The sequence below is a fragment of the Stenella coeruleoalba genome (assembly GCF_951394435.1).
Source record: "Stenella coeruleoalba genome assembly, chromosome: 2".
NCBI lineage: Eukaryota > Metazoa > Chordata > Mammalia > Artiodactyla > Delphinidae > Stenella > Stenella coeruleoalba.
In genome coordinates this window covers 174,386,321-174,400,548 of record NC_137147.1, presented here as the reverse complement: position 1 = coordinate 174,400,548, position 14,228 = coordinate 174,386,321, and the positions used below count along the sequence as shown (strand labels likewise).

General features: G+C 40.2%; 1 protein-coding gene across 1 annotated transcript in view; it reads right to left on the bottom strand.

Moving 5' to 3' along the window:
* Positions 1 to 11,906, bottom strand: part of PRPF18 (pre-mRNA processing factor 18) — a 52,283-nt gene extending 40,377 nt beyond the window's left edge. Inside the window, exon 1 of the mRNA XM_079914376.1 lies at positions 11,717 to 11,906. Coding sequence (XP_079770502.1) covers positions 11,717 to 11,782 — 66 coding nt within the window. The 5' untranslated portion in view covers positions 11,783 to 11,906. The remainder of the gene's footprint in view (positions 1 to 11,716) is intronic.
* Positions 11,907 to 14,228: the final 2,322 nt, after the last annotated feature.

Sequence of the window (14,228 nt, the reverse complement as noted above, 5' to 3'; positions counted from 1 at the left end):
ACGTCCACAATTACTGAAAAGGCTATTAAAATACTCCCTTTTCCAACTACCTCTGTTTCAGGATGAATTTTCTTCACATACTTGAACAAAAACAACATATTGCAACAGGTTGAAAAAAGAAACAGGAGAATCCAACTGTCTTCTTATACACCAGAGATTAAAGAGATTTGCAAAATGTAAAACATGCCATTCTTTTTTTTTTTTTAACATATTTATTGGAGTATAATTGCTTTACAATGCTATGTTAGTTTCAGCTTCGCAACAAAATGAATCAGTTATGTATATACATATATTCCCATATCTCTTCCCTCTTGCGTCTCCCTCCCTCCCACCCTCCCTATCCCACCCCTCCAGGCGGTCACAAAGCACCGAGCTGATCTCCCTGTGCTATGCGGCTGCTTCCCACTAGCTATCTATCTTACATTTGGTAGTGTATATATGTCCATGCCTCTTTATCGCTTTGTCACCGTTTACCCTTCCCCCTCCCCATAGCCTCAAGTCCATTCTCTAGTAAGTCTGTGTCTTTATTCCTGTTTCACCCCTAGGTTTTTCATGACATTTTTTTTTCTTAAATTCCATATATATGTGTTAGCATACGGTATTTGTCTCTCTCTTTCTGACTTACTTCACTCTGTATGACAGACTCTAGGTCTATCCACCTCATTACAAATAGCTCAATTTCGTCTCTTTTTATGGCTGAGTAATATTCCATTGTATATATAAAACATGCCATTCTTCTCACTAAATTTCATTTGTTTTGGAAAACATAGTTTTCGTAAAAATGTATTATTTACGCTAACATGATGGATTTTTTATTGTACTTGTACAGAGAATATAAATATACATTTTCAATATCCCAGTTTTAATTTCTAATAGAGTAATTATCAATAAATACATTCTACATAAACAAAGCTCTCTGGAGCTATCAGTAATTAAGAATGTAAAGGGGTCCTGAGACCGACAAGTGTTCTGTCCTACAAGAGTCCACTTGCTGGCACTGTCCACGCCTGCACCTAGCTCTTAAATGCTGGGAAACCACTTGCGTCCCAATGTTGCCCACTGATCCTGATGTATTTACCCATCTTTCTCTCCTATTGTCTACACTGATCATTATTCATTCTCCATTCTCTCAAACCTCTAAGCCCTTTATTTCTCCCCTTATTTCCAGCAAATGACTAAGTCACTCTACAGAGAAAAGGGAAGCCAGCGAACAAGAACTCCGAATTCCTCCCAGCACCAATCCCTTCTGCATCTCAGAATGGAAGAGGAAACCCTCGCCCTAAGGCCAACCCCTTCCAGCTGTCTTCCAGATCTCAATTTCTCCTGCCTTTCTCATAGTCAGTTATCTATTTTCTGCATCTTCACCTTTTCCTTCTCTATTGGCACAAATGATCATCACTTACATATGTTCAAGACTCTGCAACCTTAAAGGAAAAATTCGTTACTCTGTGCTGGGTATCATGCTAAGTACCAATTACAGCAGAAGGACAATAAAACATTTCTCTATTCGGTCTCCATTTCCTCACCTCCAGTTCTCTTTGCAGCTGCCCAACAACTGGGAGTCCATTCTTAATGCTCCATTGAAAAATCCCCTGAGGCCATAACTAACTAGGTGCAAAACTAAAGGATCTTCAAGTCAACTGCTAATTCCCTCCTTCTTCAATTGCTTTCTTCCCTTGGCTGTCAGACAACTTTCTTGTTTCTTCCTTACCTACTGGTTTGTTCAGATTTTCTATTTCTTGTTTTTTTGTCACTTATTTCACTTTGATTTTCCAATTTATTAGAACATTTAGAACAATTAGAACATTAGAACAAATAAACAATTTATTAATGCATTATTTGCCCTAATTATTGTTTTATTATTTACTGTTTTCCAGTAACTTTCATATTGGTTACTATAGTTCTTTATTGTTTCAATTTCAGGGTTTCCTCAGTTTCTGTTAAACGAGGGTTTTTTTTTTAATTAAGTGGTTTCTATATTTTTATAAATGAAAAAAGCAAGTGCAGAAGAGTGAATCTAGTATGCTACCGTTTGTATTCAAAAAGGAGAAAAGATATTTGCTTCTTCACATTTGCTTTTATATGCATGAAATAACTCTAGGAGACCCCAAAATTGATAATGTTAGCTGCTTTGGAGGAGGTGAACTGTACAGCTGAGGGACATGGGTAAAAAGGAAACTTTTTATTGTACACCCTTTAGTATGTTTTGAATTTTGAATCATTTGAATGCATTACCTATTAACAATACATTTAATTTTTGAAAATTAATTTGCTTTTCATTTTAAAGAGTCCTAGTGAGAAAAATATAAACATTTTGCTTCATACTATGTGACCCCTCACTTCAGGGCAACAAAAGGTTGTCAAAAACAAAAGGGTGGGGCTTCCCTGGTGGCGCAGTGGTTTAGAGTCCACCTGCCGATGCAGGGGACACAGGTTCGTGCCCCGGTCTGGGAAGATTCCACATGCCGCGGAGCGGCTGGGCCCGTGAGCCATGGCCGCTGAGCCTGTGAGTCCGGAGTCTGTGCTCCACAACGGGAGAGGCCATAACAGTGAGAGGCCCACGTACCGCAAAAAAAAAAAAGTTCCCTACCATGTTTCAGATGTCACTCTGCACACTTTTGTTTAGAAACAAGAGCAGTTTATATAAGAAAAGCAAGTTAAGCAGTGACTTCTAATTATAAAACATTATTTTATAAAGCACACTGAAAACATACTTTGAAATACAAAGTATGGTGGATACATTCATGACAGAATTGAAATTGTAGGATGTAAGCATTAATAATACACCCCCCTTTATAGGTAAGTCAGACAGGGTAGAGAACTTGCCCAAAGTTAAAGAGCTCTCTAGTCATGGAGCCCCAATGAGACTTTAGGACTTGTTTACTCATTTCACAAATTTAGTTTCCTTTCTGGCTATACTCGAAGATTTTGAACTCTAAGTTTGCTGAATTAACGACAGAATATACAACAGAACCCTACAAACACAAGTCTGAAAGTGGCTGGTAAGGATTTTAAGACACCATGTGAACTGACAGTACATTTATTTGGGTTCTCTCCTAAAGCACCTGACCTTTCCTTTGGGCCTCTCACTCCTGCAGATTTTAGAAATGAGTTGAAAAGGGTATAAAGAGCACTTCTCCTTTTAAAGACAGAACCTAATTCCTGTGTGGTGCTTCATACATGTTATTCTTGGACTTTGTCCAAGCTGTACTGTCTGGATTATAAACTGAGATTCGCGGGTCTAAAGAGTACAAGTCTTTCTACCACATCACCAGAAACGTCGGCCCACACTAATAAGGGAGAGTCAAAATTTAAAAACCACAGGCAACATGACTGTCACCATTTCATTAATTAGAATCATCATTCCTTCAATCAGATTAAGGTTTTTAGTGTTTATATAAATGAAACAGAAACATCATCAAGAGTTCTACAAAAAGACACGGGAGAGCTAACAAATACACAGCCTGGACATCCAAAGCAGAGCAATACGTGTGAGATCACGAACCACACGGCAGGGTCCGTTTCTGGCTGAAGAATGCAAATAAGCCTTAAAGAGCCTGAGGTAATAAACCTAATGGTTGGGCACTCAAACACAATTTAAAGAGACACAATGATTTTCAAAGTGAAAGAACTGTCAACTGTCAAGGGATCCTGTTAGCTAGGCAGTATGTATTCTCAATGATGCCATCCAAAATAGAAAACTATACCAAAATCTCCCCTGCACAGGTGAATTCTATGTACTTCATAATCATATATATTTATATCATTACATATAAAATTATGTAAAAATGTATGAAAGAAATAACACCAATCTTACAAAGTCTTTAAGAAAATAAAGTTAAACAGACACTTACTGTATGATCCAACCACTCCACTCCTAGGCATTCACTCAAGAGAATGAAAGTATATGTCCATACAGAAACCTGTACACCAATGTTCACAGCAGCTTTATCATAATATCCAAAAAAATGGAAATAATCTGAATGCCCATCAACAGGCTAATGAATAAACAAATTGAGGTATATCCATACAATGGTGGAATACTGCTCAGTAACAAAAATAATGAAGTCTTGATACAGACAAATGCATAAATGAATCTCAAAATTATTAGGCTGGGGGCTTCCCTGGTGGTGCAGTGGTTGAGAGTCTGCCGATGCAGGGGACGCGGGTTCGTGCCCCGGTCCGGGAAGATCCCACATGCCGCGGAGCGGCTGGGCCCGTGAGCCATGGCCGCTGAGCCTGCGCGTCCGGAGCCTGTGCTCTGCAACGGGAGAGGCCACAACAGTGAGAGGCCCGCGTGACGCAAAAAAAAAAAAAAAAAAAAAAAAAATGATTAGGCTGATTGAAAGAAAGCAGGTAAGAGAGGAACATACTGAAAAATTCTGTTTACATAAAACTCTACAAAATGCAAACTAACGTAAAGTAACAGAAGGCAGACCGGTGGTAGCCTGTGTACAGGGTGGGTAGGGCACAGGTGGGGCAGGAAAGCAGGATCACAAAGGGGCACAAGGAAACACTGGGGTGAGATGAACATGTTCACTCTCTTCATTGTGGTGACAGCATCCAGGTGTAAACATGGCAAGACTCACCGAACTGTACACTTTAAATATGTGCGGTTTACTGTGTGTCAATTATACCTCAATAAAGCTGCTTAAAAAATAAATAGCACAATATGGAAGCAACCAAAGTGTCCATCAACAAATGAATTGATAAAGAAGATGTGGTATATATACACAATGAAATACTACTCAGCCATAAAAAAGAATAAAATTTTGCCATTTGCAGCAACATGGATGGACTTGGAGGGCATTTGCTAAGTGAAACAGACAAAGACAACTACCGTATGATATCACTTGTATGTGGAATCTAAAAAGTACAACAAACTAGTGAATATTTTAAAAAAAAACAGACTCACAGATATAATAGAGAACAAACTAGTGGTTGCCAGTGGAGAGAGGAGAAGGGGGAGGGCAATATAGTGGGAGGGGAGTAAGAGGTACAAACTATTAGGTATAAAATAAGCTACAAGGATGTATTGTACAACACAGGGAATAGAGCCATTACTTTATAATAACTATAAATGGAATACAGCCTTCAAAAATTGTGAATCACTGTACTGTATACCTGTAACTTATATAATATTGTACAGCAACTATACTTCAATAAAAATAAAATTAAATTAAATAGTGGTAGCATTTACACTGCCTGACATTACAACTCACCAGAATGCGACAGCAATCGAGACAGTGTGGCACAGGCATAAGGATCCACAAACAGATTAGGACAAGGGAGCAGAGCACCCAGAACGGAGCCACAGTTAAACTATTACTGATTTTTGATGATGCCAAAAGCAACCAAAGGGAAAAGAAAAATATTTTCAATAAATGGTGCTGGAACAAATGGATAATCACATGGAAAACAATAAACCACACCCCTACCTCCCATCATACAAAGAAACTGATTCAAAAAAAATTTTAACTGTTTGTTATAAAACATGAAACCATAAAGCTTTTAGCTCTTATAATAAGAGTATCTTGGGCTTCTCTGGTGGTGCAGTGGTTAAGCATCCGCCTGCCAATGCAGGAGATATGGGTTCGATCCCTGGTACGTACCGCGGAGCAACTAAGCCTGTGCGTCACAACTACCGAGCCTGTGCTCTAGAGCCTGCGAGCCACAACTACTGAGCCTGCACTCTAGAGCCCATGAGCCACAACTACTGAGCCTGCGCTCTAGAGCCCACGAGCCACAACTACTGAAGCCCGCGTGCCACAAATACTGAAGCCTGCGCACCTACAGCCCGTGCTCCACAACGAGAAGCCACCGCAATGAGAAGCCCAAGCACCGCAACGAAGAGTAGCCCCCGCTCGCCACAACTAGAGAAAAGCCTGCGGGCAGCAACGAAGACCCAAAGCAGCCAATAATTAATTAATTAATTAATTTAAAAAAAGAATATCTTACTCTCCTGAGTAAATGTCTAGGAGTGGAATAGTTCGTTCACGTAGCAGGCCTATGTTTTCTTTTTAAGACATTACCAAACTGTTTTCCAACAGGTTATACTATTTTATATGCCTAGATAGGATACGGTCAACAATCACCATGAAAAATTGGTAAGTTGGCTTATTACATACACCAGAATGGCTGAAATTAAAGACTGACAACACAAACTGTTGACACAATGTAAAGATCTGAACCCTTTTACTTTGCTAGTGAAGGTGTGACACGGTCCAACCACTTTGGAAAAAGGTCTGGTGGATTTCTATAAAACTAAACCCATAATGTACACCATGGCATAGCAATTCCACTCCCTATCATTTTCCTAAGAGCAATGAAAACACGAGACTTGCACAAAAGGGTCCACAGCAGATTTACTCATAATTGCTAAATCCTGGAAACAGCCCAGCTGCCCATTATCAGAAGAACAGATTAACAAACTGGGTCTATTTGTATAACGGAATACTTCTCAGCAATAAAAGGAGTAAACAACTGATACATGCAACAACATGAATAAAATTCAAAACATTATTCTCATTAAACAAAGTGGGTCATATAAGAGTACACAGTATGATCCCATTTACGTGAAGTTATAGGGCTGGCAAAACCAAGGGACAGTGGAAAGAAATCAGTACAGCAGTGTATTCTTGGGGGAGGGGCTGACTGGAAGGTGGAACGAGGGTAGTATCTGCACCTTGATACAGACTGGGATACACAGGCATATGCATTTGTCACAATTCACTGAATGGTAGGTACACTTATGATTTGTGTATTTCTTCATACATAAAATTTTGCTGACATACCAAAGAAAGTATAAACGAACACTGAACACTAGTCAATGATATACACGCCAAATTATATTTTGGCAATTATGTTACATTTTAGGGGTAAAGTGTATCAATGTCTGTAAATTAATCTGAAATGCATAAAGATCAGTACATTGTCTTCATGACCCTGTCTGCAGCTGGAAAACACTTGTCTATGGATTTGCTGTTCCAGAAGAGCCGCCTCACCTCTGGCCATTTCAATTGGTTTCCCAGCCTTTTATGGTTTATCTGTGAGAGGTGAAACAGTAATGACTTAGCTTGTGAGTGCCTCTCGTCAAATTGTGGAGAAGCAGCCTTCCACTACCCTAAAATGTTCTGCCTGTTTTACTATTCTGAGGTAAAAGTACTTTCTGCATTGCTAGATGGATTGATGAATGGATATACAATGATGGAGAGATGGACAGTTACATGATAAAATATATTAAAATATTAATCGCAGGTTTAATCGCAATATCTAGATGGTAGGCGTATGGGTGTTCACTGTATAATTCTTTTGAGTTTTCGGTACATTTAAATTTTTTCACAGTGAAATGCTGAGGAAAATAAATCTTCTTTGCAGATGTCAAAACATGGTATCAACATGACAAACTCCCTACCACACTGTTTTCTGACTATACCAAAAAAACATGAAAGCCTCCTAAATGACCACTAAAGAAAGAGGCACTGGAGAGGATTACAGAAGACCGTGCAAGCAAAGCAAGGAACAAGTGTGAAGAAAGGCAAGTTCAAAGGCTTGAATAAATGAAACAGGTTTAGAACTGGAACAGCTGATTGGTGGTAGGGATAAATGGGCACAGAGATTTTCACCAGCCCAGAAATGACTGGTTCTTGACCTTTTTGTCAAAGATCACTTTATTTTTTTTTATAAATTTATTTATTTATTTTTGGCTGCGTTGGGTCTTCATTGCTGCGTGCCAGCTTTCTCTAGTTGCAGTGAGAGGGGGCTACTCCTCGTTGCGGTGCGCGGGCTTCTCACTGCAGTGGCTTCTCTTGTTGCGGAGCACGGGCTCTAGGCGCGCGGGCTTCAGTAGTTGTGGCGCGCGGGCTCAGTAGTTGTGGCGCGCGGGCTCTAGAGCGCAGGCTCAGTAGCTGCGGCACACGGGCTTAGTTGCTCCGCGGCATATAGGATCTTCCCGGACCAGGGCTCGAACCCGTGTCCCCTTCACTGGCAAGTGGATTCTTAACCACTGCGCCACCAGGGAAGCCCCAAATATCCCTTTAATAATATCATCAACAGGAGGAGGGGAAGAGGGGTCACATGTATACATACATGCTAAATTTTTTATAATATTTCAAGGAACTGATGGATACTCTGAAGTTCATCCAAAGGCTCCACTTAAGAACCCCTGTTACAGATGGCAACTGAAATCTAGAGGTGAATATGAAATTAATGTAAGAGAATTTTCCGTGTGAAGAGAAAGTAGCCTAGGCCTGAACTTTAAGGAAAACCAACATTTAAGGGATAAAAACTAAACAATAAAAAAACAAAAAAAGAAGAAGCCTGTAAAGGAGATCAGGAATAAGCAGCCTGAGAAGAAGGAAAAACAGGACGCTGTGGGGTAAGAGACATCAAGGGAAGACTGAATAAAGTGGACCAGGGCTTCCCTGGTGGCGCAGTGGTTGAGAGTCCGCCTGCCGATGCAGAGGACACGGGTTCGTGCCCCGGTTCGGGAAGATCCCACATGCTGCAGAGCGGCTAGGCCTGTGAGCCATGGCCGCTGAGCCTGCGCGTCCAGAGCCTGTGCTCCACAACGGGAGAGGCCACAGCAGTGAGAGGCCCGCGTACCGCAAAAAAAAAAAAAAAAAAAAAGAAAGGAAGAAAGTGGATTAGCCGAGTGCAAATGCTGCTGAGGTTAAGAAAGCATGGAAATCACTGCGGCCCCTGATTAGGATGGATTTAGTGCAACTGTCAGGTAGAAATCAGGTTAAGGAGTGAGTAGGAAATAAGAAGCAGCTTGGCTGTAAAGAAAAAGGACAGCTGTGTTTTAAAAAAAAAAAAAAAAAGATGGGAGAGATGTGTATGTCTCAGTGCTGCTGGAGATAAGCCAGTAGAGACTGAAGACACAGAAAGAAAAGAGACAAGTGCTATTCAGATTCTGATAATGCTACAAAAGATGAGAGCTGGGCTCCAACATGTAAGTGGTAGGTTTGACCCAACATATAGCCAATATCTCATCCACTTTAACAGGGGAAAGGTGAGGAATTTCTTGCCTGATGGCTTCTCTTTTCTCTGTAAAACTGAAAGTAGGTTCCTTAAAGAAAAGGACCAAGCATTACTTTTTAAAAAAAATCCTCTGTGGCACACAGTGTAGTATCTTGAATATAGGAAATATTCAAAAAATTTTGGAGAAAAAAACAAAGCTAAAATTCTACACAAAGTCCATGCTCAAAACTGCAACTAATAAAACTGCTAATTAAGCCCCACTGAGTCGTGCAGTAGCCTGGCTTTCCACATAAATGAGGCTTTGCAGTTCAATGAAGACTCACCAACACCGGGGCGCCAAAGCGCCGGCATTCTAGCGATACAGATACCGCACTTACCTCCAAGCAGTTACATCACGTAGAGCACTTAGCACAGGTGATAGGAGGTTAACAAAGGGGCTCTCACAAGCTGAGTGTTTACTATCCAACTCTCAGACTAACAATAAAAAGCTGGGACACCATGCTATCGATAGGACGGATAAACAACAAGATCCTACTGTATAGCACAGGGAACTATATTCAACACCCTGTGATAAACCATAATGAAAAAGAATATATATGTATAACTGAATCACTTTGCTGTACAAATCACAGCAGAAATTAAACACTACATTGCAAATCAACTATAGTTCAATAAAGCTTAAAAAAAAAAAAAGCTGGGACATCACTCAAAATGACCAAAGAGGAGGTGGCGCTTCTGGAAAAACAATACAACAGAAACAGGTGTTCCCCAGCTACAGAAAAGGATAATGAAAAGGATTCACTGACCCCCAACCAGAATTGTTTTTAAAAATGAAACAGGATGGATTAAAACAGTGAAACATATGATAGAATCACATGTAGTTAAGACAAGAAATGTTGCATGAAACTTTTTTCATACGTATCTGATGAAAATACAGATTTATTTCTTACTGTGGCTAGGGCAGTGAAAAAAAAGATGGCTTCGTCATCCGTGGAAAGAGCATCCTAACTGCCCTATGCACCAAGCAGAGCTGTTGTAAAGCTCAAATGAGAAAGCATACTAGGGTGCTTTTCACATGTTAATTTAATTTTAAGTAATTTAATCGTTAGGTCAACCCTATCAAAACTAGTTCTATGTTCACAGGGTGGAGATAAATAAACAGCCTGTCTGTAGTGGTGAAGAGAGCAAGCTTTAGAGTGGGAGAGATGGATTCAAATTCAGACACTATCTCTTGCTAGCTGTGCGATTCTGTAAATCAATCTAACTTCTTTTAGCTTCAATTTCCTCATCTATAAATGGGAGTAGCAGTAATTTTATGGGACTGCTGTACAAATTATATGAGGTATGAGACATGAAGCATTCTGCATAATGCTTTGCAGATTACTATTAATATTACCAGAACTATGACATTCAGTATTTTAATCTCCATTTCATGTATTTCCTTTGCTGGTATTAATTGGTAAATCAATCTTACCTTCTAGCCAGGGTTATCTGAGTAATTAAATCTACTATCAAATTACAAAATGAAAGACATCCCAGAAAAGCAGTTTATATGTGATGATAAATTAAGAACAATTATGTAGAATCAGTGTTTTTGTAATTGATCATTTTTAAAGGCTGGTCTATATCCATGACAAAGAACCTGATTATGCAAACAGCACTGTAAGCCCTGAGAGTGAGCTGAGCTCTTCGTGATTCAATTCTCCCTCTAAAGCACTTTAAATTTCAACACCTGGTTCTAACACCCACTATGCATTTCAACATCTAAATTAGCTTTTTCAAATACTCCGAAACCACTCATCAAAAGAAAAAGGCCCCTGAGTTACAGATGAAAATATCAAGTTACAGCTATGGACAAGCTCTCTCCCCAGCTTCCCGCGCATTTGCTAAATAACATTCTGTTTAATTAGCTCCACTTTGTTAATTGTTTTTAAAGTTTCAAAGATTATGAAAGCTGCCATCTGCCAAGCTAACAATCCCAACTTACTTGCACTACATCATAAACATCAATCATACACGACATCCAAAGACCTAAGTCAGACTGTTCTCAAAGTGTGGTCCACAAGATCCCTGGAGTCCTTGAGACTCTTTAAGAGGGTCCCTGAGGTCAGAACTATTTTCAGTACTAAGGTATTATTTGCCTGTTCACTCTGTTCCCATTTATACGAAGGGTGAAAAGCAATGCTTCACGAGAATCAAGACAATAGCACTAAACTACCAGCTGTCACTGATTCTTCAATGTTCAGCACTAATGGGGGAGGGGCGGCAGTTTCACTTAACTATCTCCTTGATGAAGTAGTAAAATTATTAACTTTATTAAGTCTTGGTCCTGGACCACATCTTTGTAATATCCTGTGTGACAAAACAGGAAGTATACATAAAACACAAACCCTTCCTAAAACGACAGAAGTGAACGGCCAGAAAAACTGGGGCACGTCCGAAGAATACCGGCAGATGGGAACGGGGATAAGGGACAGGTGGGGCGGCGGGTAGGAGAAATCGCCAAAATCTCGGGTTTTCCTGCAATTCCTACACCTCCATCCCAAAGGCTCCCAAGTGATTGCCAAGGGCACAGCGGTCTAGAGGGAGCCGCTCCGGGGTAGCGGAGGGGCTCTGGCTAAACCCAATCCGGCAAGGACCCTTTCAGTACCGTTCCCCTCCCCCAGACTCCCCTCCCCCACGCAAACGCTCAGCTCCTCCGTCGCCAACGCCCCACGACCCCAAGAATCCTCACCACCAACAGGTTCCTGTCCTCCACCAGCTGCCGCTTCCGGAGGATCTCCGATTTCAGAATGTCCATCTTGCTGCCCGGGTTGAAGCTCGAGTTTTCTTCTTCTCTCTCCGGCTCCCGGAACCAAGCCTTTTCATCCAGCCAGCCGCCGAGAACCCACTACACATAGCGAGCCCAAATACCGAAGGGCAACAACTGACAGAGCCGCTTCCGGCGGAAGCTGAGGTGAGCGAGAGGAAAGAGCGCCCCAGGACGCCTGTTGTTGACGAAGCCGCTGAGGCTTAGCGCCCCTGGCGGCGCCCTCCGGCAGCGCGCTTGTAGTTTCCCATCCGTAGATACGTGAACAAACGTGGGCTGAAACACGAGTCTTCTAAATCGATGCTGCATTGTTTAATAAGTTATATACCTATGTCAACTATACTTCAATTTTAAAAGGAGAAAAAAGTTATTATACCTACTTGTACCTGCTAGGTCAGGTGCAAAAGCTTCTTAGCAAAACACCTCAATTATGTTCATTAATGCCAGATCTTTACTTATTATACGAGAAGTCCACGTCGGAGTTCCTGAAGTTACCTGCTTGCCAAGATCAATGTGCTGGAGTGAGAAAACCCTGGACAATAATACTAGCTCAAAAGTATAGTGTTCATTGCTAGCCTGTGAAACTTCCAGTAAACTTAGGCAATTACATCCATTTAAGTCATTTCAGAAGTAGAGTTGTCTCTCCTCCCTGCGTTCTAGATTGCTTACATATCTTGGTGATAATTGAACATTTACTCCAGGAAACTGAGATGATCTCTTTGGTCACGTGTTCAGCAATCAAGATTTTCAGTGAGATGATTGGAGATGTAATCAGAGATTTTCATTTTTTAAGTCCAACCCAAGAAGCAATATTAAATTGGGGAAAAAATTATATCAGAGATTTTAATTTTTAAAAGACCTAAAAACTGGGGCTTCTCTGGTGGCACAGCGGTTAAGAAACCGCCTGCCAGTGCAGGGGACACCAGTTCAAGCCCTGGTCCGGGAAAATCACACATGCTGCAGAGCAACAAATCCTGTGCGCCACAACTACTGAGCCTGTGCTCTAGAGCCCATGAGGCACAACTACTGAAGCCCACGAGCCTAGAGCCTGTGCTCCGCAACAAGAGAAGCCACTACAATGAGAAGCCCGCGCACCGCAATGAAGAGTAGCCCCCCTCCCCCTCACAGCAGCTAGAGAAAGCCCGCGCACAGCAGCTAAGACCCAACGCAGCCAAAAATAAACAAATAAATAAATAAATTTATTTTTTAAAAAGACCTAAAAACTGTTTACAATGCATTTATTTTTGGTTCTATGCCATTGAAGCTGTTTTTAAATTTCTAGTTCAGTCATTACTGAACAATATTTGACATGTTACTTTTCCCCACCCAAAAAGGAAAGATATTATTCAGTTCAGTCGGTTCGTAATGGGTGACATGGTTTAGCAAAATAAAAGAGGTTTGTTTCGATTTACAAAGTATTTTTATTGTATACGTGTGCGTTGGGTTATATTTCATCTGAAAGATATCTGACTTTTGCCAGAAATAAATTAACATAGGAAGTTAATTCACTCTTTGAGCTAAGATGCTTTGCTAATTTTTAGGGCTTTTGAAAGCTTTTACCGAAAAAAAAAACAAACTCCTTCAACGAATAAACATGGTAACATTCTTACATGGATTTCTGTTTCCTGAGTCACCTATAATTCAATAAGCAAATAACAATTTATTAGCTTTTTCCTGATTTAGGGTTTAGAAATTATGACACAAAAACCTGAAGAGTTGACGCAGGTGATTGTAACAGTAATGGAAGTTTACAGAGAAGAAGGAACAGCTGGCCGGATGGGAGATAATTCATGTAAACCAGGGAAGATAGTCACTTCTGTAAAAAGGCTCCTTTTAAATTTCAGACGTTCATTGATTTTGATGTTTATGTAAACATGCGCTTTAAATCCTGATAAGGGCCTGAAATGGAAGAATAGGAGAGTTGTGTGCTTGAACAAGAAAACTGATAAGGAAGCTTTTCAATATAAAAGGGGAAAAAAGATGACCAGGTGAGCTTAGAAACACTCAATCCTGATTCTAAGGACTCGTATTCGTTTTTCAAATATGCAACCCCTTCCATCACAACAGTTATGTAAAAAGGGATATGTCGGAAACAATCCAAATGTCGTAAATGGGGGAATGGTTAGGTAAGTCATAGTTCAGACGTACAATTGAATAATATGTTCAAAAAAAATTCAGTGATATAAGAATGCTCATGACATAATGTTTAATAAAAAAGTAGGATAACAAAACTAGAAAAATAGCATACAGTCTCCATTTGGTAAGAAAAGCATATAAACCTAGAAAAATGATTGGAAGGAAACATATCCAAATATCAGATTGTTACCTGTCAATGGAAACCCTGGTGATTCTTCTTCTTTATACTATAATTGTACAAATTCCATAATTTGGAAAAAAAAATCCAGAGAGCAGTCATTTTCTGTTTTATTTAATTATT